The sequence below is a fragment of the Lactuca virosa genome, chromosome 3 (assembly GCF_052849685.1).
Source record: "Lactuca virosa cultivar CGN04683 chromosome 3, Lactuca_virosa_CGN04683_v6, whole genome shotgun sequence".
Classification (NCBI taxonomy): Eukaryota; Viridiplantae; Streptophyta; class Magnoliopsida; order Asterales; family Asteraceae; genus Lactuca; species Lactuca virosa.
In genome coordinates, this window is record NC_136428.1 from 165,898,584 (window position 1) to 165,911,058 (window position 12,475).

Below are 12,475 nucleotides of genomic sequence, written 5' to 3' on the forward strand. Positions count from 1 at the left end.
TAACTAAAAAGACCTCAAGAAGGGTAAAGTTTCCAACCTTACCCCTAAGAACCACCAAAATGGGTTCAAAACCCAAACTGTAGGGTTAAAAGGGTAAGGACTTAATCATTAAGCACTTAATCACCAAATGCATAACCCCAAACTGCAGATATGGCCCTAAAAGCTGAATGACTACGTAAAGTTTCCAACTTTACACTCATGCATGACTAGGAGAAGCTCAAATGCTCAAAAGAAGCCATAATAAGGGCTTAAAAAATGCATGAAGCCATTAAGACCATAATGTTGGCACCTTTATGCCAAAAGAGCTCATGAAGATCATAGATCTGGAAGAATAACACTTGGGACATCCTACAACCCCATCAACCACCCAAACATGGCTAAAAATCATACAAACTAACCCAAAAAGAGATTTAAACCAATATTAAGCAAGGTTAGGACTTTATACCCAAAATGTGTTGGAAATGGAGCAGAGAATCAAGATCTAAAATCTCTAACTTAAACCAGCACCTTGCACCAAGCTTCCATTCCTTCAATAAGCTTCAAACACACCAAAATACACTCAAAATTAGCTCACAACACTCAAGGAGGCTCTAGGGTTTCGAAATTAGGGTTAGGGTTTCCTTCCCAGCTGCCAACTCGCCGAGTTGAGGCATCTCAACTAGTCGAGTTGACTTATTAAATGTCGCGGCCAAAATAGCTTCGACACGTCAAGTTGAGGATTCCAACTCGACGAGTCCAACAAGAAAATGCAATAATTGGGAAATAAATTCATACCAGAACCCAGGTGTTATAGTTTGGCATCTGATTGTGTACGCCCAACGTACCAAATGGTACGCCCAGCGTACACACTTGAATATGCGTTTTGATAAGCTAGTATGCCCAACGTACATTGAGTACGCCCATCGTACTCCGACCTCCAGCACCATATTCAAATTGCTATAATTTCTTCGTTTCAACTCTAATTTTGGTGTTCTTTATATCCACGGAAAGGTATTGAAGAGCCCCACAATACTATCTAGTTATCTTGGACTAAAACTTCTTGAACAAAAATCCAAATTTCATACAAGACCCCAACTTATGATTTTCCCTTTTCTACCCTTCGGTCTGAAACACAATTCAAAGGTTAAGATCTCGCAACCATCATTTCCTCCTTCCAAAAGGTCTAAACATTATCTTCTTAAGGCCCAAAGCCTTTACAAATTCGACTTCCGACCCACAGCCCTAAAATAAGAAATGACAGGAAACAAGATGTTACACATTTTTTCGTAAATGAAACCTACTTTTTAAATCATTTTCCCGGTAGACACAATTATCGGCAAAATAATCGTGAACTAGACGTCGGTGTCCTTCTTCGCGATTTATGTTTAACATCGCACATAGGGTTAATAGAGGAGTTAGATCTAGTTGTAGTAGCATGTTCGTGTAATACTCGTAGATCATATATGCGAGCATATCGTCATCAACAACATAATCATTAGACGGGTCGAACGAATCTATTTTTTTAATTGTGAAATATTGAAATTTTATATAATGTATGCAAAGAAAGAATGAATTAGGAATATATATATATATATATATATATATATATATATATATATATATATATATATATATATATATATATATATATATATATATAGGTAAAGTATAAGAAAAAATATATATTTTTTTATTTTATTTTTTATGAAAATTGACTGTTCAAACGGTCGAATTTAGAAAAGTCAAAGAAATCAAACATGTTAAAGCTCATTATGGTTACAACGTCATACCTCATAATGGCTGGGGGGGGGGGGGGAGGGGTGTTTGTGCCGTTACCACGCCGTTGAGGTTGTGCCACGTAGGCCATAACGCCCCTCAACTGGCCCATACCGAGTCCTCTAATCAATATTCCGGTTACAATACCCTTTTGACAATATCTTATTTATTTGTCCTACACTAAAATTTTTTAAATTACTCCAAAATTATGTCACAAATGTTATTAAGTTTATGTTGAAAATGCTAAAAATGAACCAAGTCTATCAACACAACTAATAATGTGATATTTTAGTGAATATCTATCTTTTAAGCTTCTTAAAGATAATAAAATTAAGATTTTATAGAACACCAATGATACATATTTAAAACCATCACGTAATGGAGATGGTGACCGAGTCTAATTTAGTTTATAATGATTGATAAAGTGACAAGTGGTGTGGGTTTGGTGTTAGTAGTTGTGCAAGAAGCCAACAATTATATACCAAACAGATACATATATTTATTTTAAACTAAACTACAAAAATCGTTCTTATAATATATAAAAAGATTAAAATTTCATTACCTAAATACGTTTTTCTTCGTTAAGATGATATATTTGTAAGTTTTCTTTTGTCGGTATCTCATATTCCTTATTTCAAGTGTTATTGATTTATTGTAGTTGATACCAGTAATAAACCTTACTTATTTACTTATTTAACAAGTTTTTGATACATATAAACACAATTTGTAAAAAATAAAAAAATAATTTATGAGTTTATTACGCACAAAATAATCTAGCACTTTTTAACAATATAGCTAAAAGTGTATTTAAAATATCATTATTATTATTATTATTATTATTATTATTATTATTATTATTATTATTTCTCTTAAAAATCTTCAAATAATAATTACAATTCAAATTAATCCAAAATCATTAAAATTAAATGTAAAATCGAAAGATAGCAAAATTGAAACCTTTGTTTTCTGTTAGGTAACTAGCGAATTACTTTATAGAACATTGTTACTCAAAGGAAGTGCTTAACTTTTAGTTTAAAAAAAAAAAAAAAAAAAAAAAAAAAAAAAAAAAAAACAACTTATTTCAAGTAGCATTTATAAAATACCTTTTTATAACTTTACAAATTGATTTAAGATGTCTTGATTTAATTACCTTTTTTAATATCAATGGCTATTTCATATAAGTCATTTTATTTAATCCTATACATTTTAAAAGTTTACGGCTATTTTTTCCAAACGTTTATATACAAATCAAAACTATAGCTACAAACTATTTTCACCCAACACGTGCAAATTCTCAAAATCAAAATCATCTTTATCAACCAAAAGCATAACATTGCGCTTTTACACTATTTCAAAATTCAAAAAAAAAAAATGGAAGTTGATGAAAAAGAGTAAAACACCAACATGTAGGGATACAAAACCAAAATTACATAAAACTAAAGATTTTACAATCCAAATTACAAGAATAATCAAAACCAAAACCCCCACATTATGCTTTAAGGTTTTACACCATTTTTGGTTTCTAAAAGCAAATAATAAACAAAATTCCAAAAATAAACTATCGTTGAAACACCATTTGATATGCAGCTTCAGGATGATAATGCAACATTTCCCTCAACATCTCTTCCCTAATCATCTCTTCATTCATATTCTCATCAAGATCCAAATTAATCGCCATTTGGGCACCCGGGTTTTGCCTCGGGTCAAACAAACCCGCCATATACGGATGTTGCAGAGCGTCCGTCACCGTTATCCTCTTCGCCGGATCAAAAACCAGCATCCGCCGCAGCAAGTCCAAAGCTAAAGGATCCGCCGCCGGGTATAAAGAAGAAAGACAAATCCCTCTTGTGAAAGGCAAAGTTTTTATAAACCTTCGAGCTTTTGCGTTGTCGATGAATCCAATATCATCTTCGTTTTGACTCCCGAGAATGTTGATTATCAGTTTCAGTTGATTCAGGCACTCCGTCCCCGGAAAAAGCGGTTTCCGGCCGAGAATTTCGGCGAAGATGCATCCCACCGACCACACATCAATGGAGGTCCCGTAGTTGTCGCAACAGAGGAGAAGCTCCGGTGCTCTGTACCACCGTGTGACGACGTATTCCGTCATGAACTGTTCGCTTCCTTGGCTCGTTCTCGCCAATCCAAAATCGCAGATTTTGAGTTCGCAATTTGCGTTCACGAGGAGATTCCCGGGTTTTAGGTCACGATGGAGGACATTAGCAGAGTGAAGATACTTCAGACCTCGAAGCAACTGAAACAATTCGATCAATTGATGAACAGGAAGACGATAATTTATTAGGGGAAACGAGAATTTAATCATTTATACCTGAAACAAGAAGAATTTGCAGTGATCGTTTGATAGAGGTTGTGACGATTTGATGATATGATGAAGATCGGTATCCATTAACTCGTAAACGAGATAAACATCTTTGAAGCTATTCCTGTAAATCGGAAACATGACGTCTTTCAATCCGATTACATTTTCATGTCTGATATGTCGGAGAAGCTTTAATTCTCTTAGGGTTCTTAACGCATCAGTTGGGTTTCCAAACACATTGTTGATCTTCTTGATTGCGACTTTCTCGTTTGTTTCTCTGTTGATTGAAGAACAAACAACACCATATGCTCCTCTCCCAATTGGTTTGATCGGAATGTATTTTGTATCGATTTCAAACAATTGTTGCCATATAGTGTAATAATGCTTCCCAATTTGCCTGAATCCGTTTGGAGGCTCAACATATGTCGCCATATCTGTGTTCATTATTAGAAATGATGAATCTTTTTGATAAATCAAGCAAATAATTGACTAAAATCTTTTCTAACATGCAAAACCCACTTGAATTTTAAGCAAGAATTGGAAAACTTAGTTCAAATTCAAGCAACGAATTGGTCAAAATCAGTAATAACTTGCAAAACCCACTTGAAAAAGCAAATAATTAGTCAAAATCAATAATAGCTTCAAACCCCACTTGAGGTTAAGCATATAATTGAAAAATATCTGTAAATCATGCAAATCCCACTTGAAATTAAAACAACAATCGGTCCATTTTTGACAGAAGTTCTTAAAACCCAGTTGAAATCAAGCAAATAATTGGACAGAATCGTAAACAACTTGCAAAACCCATTTGAATTTCAAGCATATAATTGAAAACGTTTTCGAAAACCAATAAAACCCTTTTGGATTCAAGTGATATCGATGAGAAATTAAGAATATATAACCAGATAAAAATCCAACAACATAGTGTGAATGGATTCAAGAGAATCGATACTTACTTGCTGTAAATAGATCTTCTTCGATCTCCAATTCCTCAAAAAAGCACTATTAAAATAACAATAAACCCCTGACGTTGCTATTTCCTCAATCTTCCAAATCCCAATTGCGAAAACTTTCTTTGCTTTTCCTAAACGCAAAGCAAAGGAACTGTCGGAATCCTCCACTTTCGGCACAAAGTTCTTCCCAATTTCTCATGGGGTTTCCTGAAAACCGAATTATTGGACTGCGATCACTTCACATCAATCAGTTATCTCCTGAATTTCTGGGAAATTAGTAACATCAACGATGATAGTAAATCACTAAATCAAGATACGGATGAGATATCGTGGATACGTTGATTTATAGAAAAAGTAGCTGTAAATTGTAATGGAGGATCTCCACCCACTCAACTAGTTGAAATTAGGCATGAACAGATAGCGAGAGGATTTTTTTATAATAATGATCACATGAAAGTGTGAAGGAAATTTGGAATTAAACATCCAATCGTGAAGGAATCATTGGTATTTACATTGGTTCATGCATATACCCAACTTATTTAAAGAAAGTATAACTAGAAGCAACAACAAGAAACCGTCTCGGCTTGCCAGCTCGGCTTGTAAAACCCTCTCCCACACTTTATGCCTATAATTTTAAGGTAAAAACTACATCTAGACCCCTATATTATGGATTTATTTCAAAAAGTTCGGCTTCTTCATTATGACATTTTTGCCCCTAGATAATATTTATATTTACGGCCTAAAAGAAAAAGAAATGAAAAGAAGGCACACAATTTTGCGTAAGCAATAACGAGTACTCAAAATAATGCCACTTTGAGGACTCTAGTAACACGTTTTATATTGATAAAATAAACTAGAAGATAAGAACATACTATGTAGCTCATTTCATATAGACAAAAGAATGAAAATATAAGTGATAGAGTTTGTAATTATTAGCCTCTCATTGATGAAGAATAAGAAGTTGAAATGTCATAAAGTTCTCAAGCTTTAGGCTATTAATAACTTCACCATAATTATGAAGTTGTTATGAGAGTTGTTAGGCTAGCCCATCGCTTTGGATTTGAAGCATAATAAATGACAAATTGGGATATTGATTTTGTGTGTGCACTAACTCATAGCAGCTCTATCCCATTGTATCAATTACCCTCATGTGGATCCAAATAAACTATTGTGACGTCTTTTTAAAAGAAAACTATTAAAATAGAATATACATATTTATATATGAATATCCATATTTTGTGTGTATGTTTGTATTCACTTATGAATATAATTAGATTTGACGAATAAAATCATACGTATATTTAATATACTTATGTTTACATTTTGAATATAATATTTTCATATATTCACATATGATTATGTGGATATTCATATGTGAATACACACATATTCACATATGAATAAAGCGGACATTGAACAAATATTTTGGAGAGAATAGTTTTTAGGGTTGAGAGTAGTAGAGTACCTTTAAATAGGTTTTTAGGGTTGAGAGTAGTAGAGTACCTTTAAATAGGTTTATTGGAGAGAAAATATGTAATAAATATTTTGTTATCCTGAGACTAATGTCCTCAAGGAAAAGGATAATTTCAGAGTCATGGCATATTCCTAAAACATTGAATATTAAACACGACAAACTCTAAGCAATCGTGATGAGTGTTTTGACATTATAAAACCACAATAATCATTATTGGTTTATATTCGTTAAGTGGGTAGAATTAACCGGTTTGGAAATAGACATACTTTAAACCCCTCTTTAACATATATTTGTAAAACACACTTGAAATGATCACCATTTTACCCACCTTTCTAAGAATGAACATGTGTCTTAAGAAATCATCTTTACAACTCAAAACATTTTAAACGCATAATAAATAATACGTTCTTGAAACGCACACGTAAAGAAGTCCTCATTAAAGAGCGTTCTTTAAAACATCTTTATATGATACATACTTAAAAATATATTAAAGGATCAACCCTTTTACTCATCTTCAAAAAATGCACACTCTTAACACATGTTAGTAAATCATCTTCTTGAAAACATATTTCCAAATAAATACCTTAAACACAACTTAGGAAATCACCCTCTTTAAAACACACATTCGGGAAAATTACTACAAGTATTTTATATCATCTAATATACATTATTATAACATTCTTTAAATGGACAATGAAAAAAATAAAGTGCAACGCAATGATATGGGCTCATGAATACTCAAATCTTAATTACATATTGGTTATTGGTCCTTTGGTTGTCATGTTTCAACTTATGTATTTGTGTTGGAGTAGTCTTCGTGGATTTGTTGGACTTGGATTCAACTAGTAAGAGATGCAAGATAGAGACAACCTTTTCGGTAGATCTTGAAGTATGAGAATCATTCATTGTGATTTGAGGCTTTATTATTTTTGGATAACTCTTTGTTGAGAAAGTTGGGAATATATTTCTAATGATAGTATTATGCGAAAAGGATACAAGAATGAGAGTAACTCGAGATCAAATGTTGGAATAACAACAAAACAAGTTAAGCATTTTAGACAAATGCCAAACAAACTTCGGTGAAACTTGCAGAATAAAAATTCTAATAAACTTAAATTAAAACTGAACACAATATTTAACATGGTTCGGTCAAGGTGACCTATGTCCACGGGCGAACGAGAGAGAGAGAGAGAGAGAGAGAGAGAGAGAGAGAGAGAGAGAGAAAGAGAGAAAGAAAGAGAGAGAGAGAGAGAGAGGATTTTATTAAACTTCGAAGAATGATTACAATCATACACAAGGGTCACACCTCATTTGAGCTCTCAAAACAAAAGAATCTCTCTTGCTTACTAACAATGATTGCTCTTTTGAAATTACTATGCACACATACACAAGCACACACTCGCAAAGAATAATGAATGTGAATATGAACCTATTTATAGAAAAGCATGGGAAAACCAAATTCTGATGGGCTAGGCTCATCCATAATTAGCACATAAAGGGGATGCCCTAATTTCTAACCAATCATGGAATTCCATGTTGGCACTTTTGGAACCTTTAACCTCATGAGTATCGTCCATTAGCATCATCGATGAGTACCGTCCTGAGCATCATCAAATGATGAGCGTCCTCCTCCAACATTTCCAACTAATGAGCATTATCCTTGAGCATGTTCAACTGATGAGCGTCCTCCTTGAGCATCTTCAATTGATGACCATCCTACTTGAGCATCTTCAACTGATGAGCACCCTCCTTGAGCATATTCAACTAATAAGCATCCTTCTTGAGCATCTTCAATTTGTGAGCATCTATGATGCTTACACGAAAATCCCTGATGCTCACTCATGATCCTTGATGCTCTGTCGTTATCTCTGATGCTAACTCGTGATTCTTGATGCTTACTTGTTATCTGTGATGCTCACTCATGATTCGTGATACTCTATTTTGATCCCTGATTCTTACTCATGATTCCTGATGCTCACTTGTGATCCCTGATGCTCACTCATGATTCATGATGCTCACTTGTGATTTTATAAAGTCTTCACCATAAGATGTGTAATGAGAAAGGAGTTAGAATATATAACAGGCCTCGAGAAAATTCCCACTTGTATGAATAAGAAACTATTGAATAAAGAAGTGGGATTGGGTACAATGTAGTGTTTGCATCCTCAATAGTGTTAATGTACTCTAATAATCGAAGGATGAATTTTAAGGTATAAGTACCTATCTTATGTATAAGCGATTCCATGAACTGATTCTTCTTTTTGGGTGAATGTAGCACCCATGAAATGAACACAATTTAGTATCAAAACTATTTTTATGGTGAATACCAACATATATCACATGATATCTACACGTAACATACATGCAAAATTAGATAAATACAATACATAATTCTGTGAGCACCCTCGATTTAAAATAATATAACTGATCACAAGTTTACTTAATGCCTAATTCAATCTTTAAAATTATAGAGTTCTCGAAGACTATAATGAAACCTATAAAAAGTATCAAAATCATAAGGAATTATGTTCAATGTATATTACCATTTCATATGTTTGTCCACCAATATACAATTTTCTAATCACTAGTATAGGGTGAAACCCCACCTCCTGGGGGTCCTCTAATTGGGATCTACATTGACAACTTCAATAACTATGTTTGTATGAGACATATTCCATTCCTCCCAATATCGCTCCTAACATTGGTCAATATCTCTACAATAGGCTTCGACTTCGCACTCCAAGACATCTTTCGATAACTTCATCTCTAGCACTTGAAAATACCGCTCATGATGTTTGTGTGATAAATTTTAAAGTTCTATGTAATGGAAATCCCCATTCTAACTTTAATAGAAGCATACCAAAACGCCATACAATTGTTGGGTTCCCCGACATTACTTGATGTCTGAAAGGATTAAGACACCTGCTAATGTAACTTGCATAACAAAAAATGTCTTAAAACTAATGAAAAGAGTCCTTGCCCACAATATTACCATGAACAATTTATTATTCAATTTTGTGCGACACACCTTAACATCCTATTTTGATTCATATATTATCATGTTGCATATAGGACAATTGACATAATAATCTCTTTCATTAAAGCCAATTGCTTCTTTATTCTATACCAATAATCACCATTCTTCTCTTCTCTCACTCTCTCACTTGATTTTTAAGAACCATGGAATTCTTTTTGTTGGAAATAATAAAAAGTTAATGAAGTAATGAAACCAAGTTTCAGAATTGTCAAATATAAGAGGTGCGGAAATTTTAAAAACTAAGATAAAAATATGTAAGAACTTTCTTGTAACACCTAGTTCCCGGTATGAATTAATCTTGCAATTGTTATATTTTCCTTGAAGAACTCGACGAGTTAGAAGCCTAAACTCGTCAAGTAGAAGTTGTCTTGACCGTGGGGTTTCATGAGGCAACTCGACGAGTTGAGCTGTCTCAACTCGGCGAGTTGGCCGCTCAGGAGGAAATCCTAATTTTTGGGTTTTTCACCCTATTTAAACACCTTAAGTCCCAGGTGTTGGCCTCATTTCCATCCTCTATAGTCCCTAACCCTAATCTAGAAACCCTAAAGCCCTTTTTGAGTGTAGTGAGCTCTTTGTGAGTGTGTTTTGGTGTGTTTGAATCCCTTGGAAGAAAGAGAAGCTTGGTGCAAGGTGGTGATTCAAGTAGGAGCCTTCAAGATCTTGATTCTTTGCACCATTTCCAGCATATTTCAGGTATAAAGTTCTAACCTTGCTTAATATTCCTTTATATCTCTTTTTGGGGCTAGTTTGCATGATTTAGCCAAGTTTGAGTGGGTAATGGATTGTAGTTCGCCCCCAAAGAGGTTATTCTTTCAGATCCATAATCTTCATGAGATTTTTTTGGCATAAAGGTGCAGACTTTATGGTCTTAAGAACTCCATGCATCCATTAAGTCCTTATTCTTGCTTCTGTTGAGCATTTGGGCTCTCCTAGCCATGCATGAGAGTAAAGTTGGAAACTTTACGTGTCTTTGCATCCTTTAAGGACCAGATCTGTATTTTTGGGGCTTGTCTTAATGAATAAATGTTTATTTTTTAAGCCTTAACCTTTTAAGCTTAGGATTTGGGCTCTAAACCCATTAGGATGGTTCTTAAGGGTAAAGTTGGAAACTTTACCATTCTAGACGCTATATTAGTTAAGATTTGAGTGGTGGACCTTTTAGTTTCAAGAATGATAACATAATACACTAAGGGGTGTGTTTCCTGAAGAACTCGGCGAGTTCATGGGTGAACTCAGCGAGTTGGATCGATTTTTTCTGATTCTGCTGACTAAGGGGAAACTCGGCGAGTTCATGGGTGAACTCGGCGAGTTGGATCGACTTTTAGTGACTTTGTTGATTTAACGGGAACTTGGCATGTTGAAGGACAACTCGGCGAGTTGAGTTAACTCGGAACTTTGACTTTGAATTTGAACAAGGTTGACCTTTAAGGGGTTTTGAAATATTGATCAGTATCTAAGGGATTGTTTCTATTTAGGGGTTGAGTAGAGTTGATTTCCAGGGTCGGGATTTATCCAGTTATCATTTAACATTCGAGGTGAGTTTCCTTACCAGGTTTAGTGGGTCGAAGGCACCAATGTCGGCCCATGTTTATGTTATGTTGATAGAATGCTAGTTGTCTTTGTGACTCTTGCATGCACCTGTGTTTATAAGCTTTTGGACTAAGGTCTGACGATGACTATTTGTATGTTGTGTATATTACGTGTGTATGTGTTTATATGCTTTCCGAGCTCAGCTTGATGACCGGGCGGGGCCCGATGACTGGGCGAGGCCCATTATATGTTTATTGTATGTTTGGTATGTGGTATTTTGGGGAAACTCACTAAGCTTTATGCTTACGGTTTTTAGTTTATGTTCCAGGTACTTTTGGTTCCAAGGGGACGAGCTCGGGATGACTGCATCGCACACACCATTGGGATTCCGCACATGATGTTTTACTCTGATTTTATGACAATTGATACATTGGTTTTTATTTGAGATGATTGGATGCTATTGAAATCACTATTTTATGTATTATTAAAAACAAAATTTTTGGGACCATACTTTTGGATGTTACAAGTTGGTATCAGAGCCTCGGGTTGAGGGATTCGGGCACATTCTCGGGTGTGTCTGAACTCAAACTAAGGACTTGGTAGAAAATTTTAAAAGGAAAATTTTTTATAAAAAGAATTTCTAAAAGAGAAAAGGGTGTGGTGCGTGCAATCAGCCGAGCTCAAGTAAGTTACCCCAAAATACCCATACATGCTTATATATGATATGAATTGTGAAATGTGAATCGCATGCTATATTATGGCTAAGGATCTAGGAGAGATGCCTTTCTATGCCTGTTGTATGAGCTTATAGATTTTCATGCTAGTACTAATCAGTCAGTGATAGGATGGCCTGATTAGGTTATGCTCAACTCTGTTTACTTGATGCTCGAATGTTGCTTGCTTTGTGATTTTAGGAGATCTTGCTAATCTCAGCTAGTTAGTTAGCGAATATGCTAAGTTACATATTATGAAAACTGAATAATTTCAGAAGGTTAGGTTTAGCTCTATTACGCAGCTCTTGTTTGAGTCCAACCGTTGTAGGGAGAGACCTCTCCTTCAAAGAATTATCTAGTATTTGTAATGTGTAATTATATTCGTGAGCTAGTTAGATAAGGTTAGCATGAGTTCCTTCTGCAGTTGATGAAGTCTTCCCTAGGAAAACGTAGGATGAGTGAAGGAACTTGGCTGAGATTTAGTGCTTGGAGCCCTAGCTGTAAGGGATCCGTTGGTTATAGAGTAACTTGGCTGAGTGAAGGAACTTCATGAGGAAAGTACAGATAGATGTGGAAGGTAGTATGGGCCCGTACTACTGGAAGCAAAAGATCCGTACTCGATTCAAGGAGGGTTGTAATGAAGCCAGGGAGCTTGTGTAGTTATGAATTTCCCGATATACGCATTGATGCTTATTT

General features: G+C 34.8%; 1 protein-coding gene across 1 annotated transcript; it reads right to left on the reverse strand.

Annotated features, from left to right (window-relative positions):
• Positions 1 to 3,162: 3,162 nt before the first annotated feature.
• On the reverse strand, positions 3,163 to 5,627 carry LOC145166785 (mitogen-activated protein kinase 7-like). The gene is made up of 3 exons (XM_079085825.1): positions 5,029 to 5,627; positions 4,082 to 4,506; positions 3,163 to 4,006 (listed from the first exon to the last, which is right to left on the reverse strand). Exons 2-3 carry the CDS (start codon positions 4,502 to 4,504, stop codon positions 3,314 to 3,316), a joined length of 1,116 nt encoding a protein of 371 aa, XP_078941951.1. The 5' UTR covers positions 4,505 to 4,506; positions 5,029 to 5,627; the 3' UTR covers positions 3,163 to 3,313.
• Between the last annotated feature and the right edge of the window lie 6,848 nt (positions 5,628 to 12,475).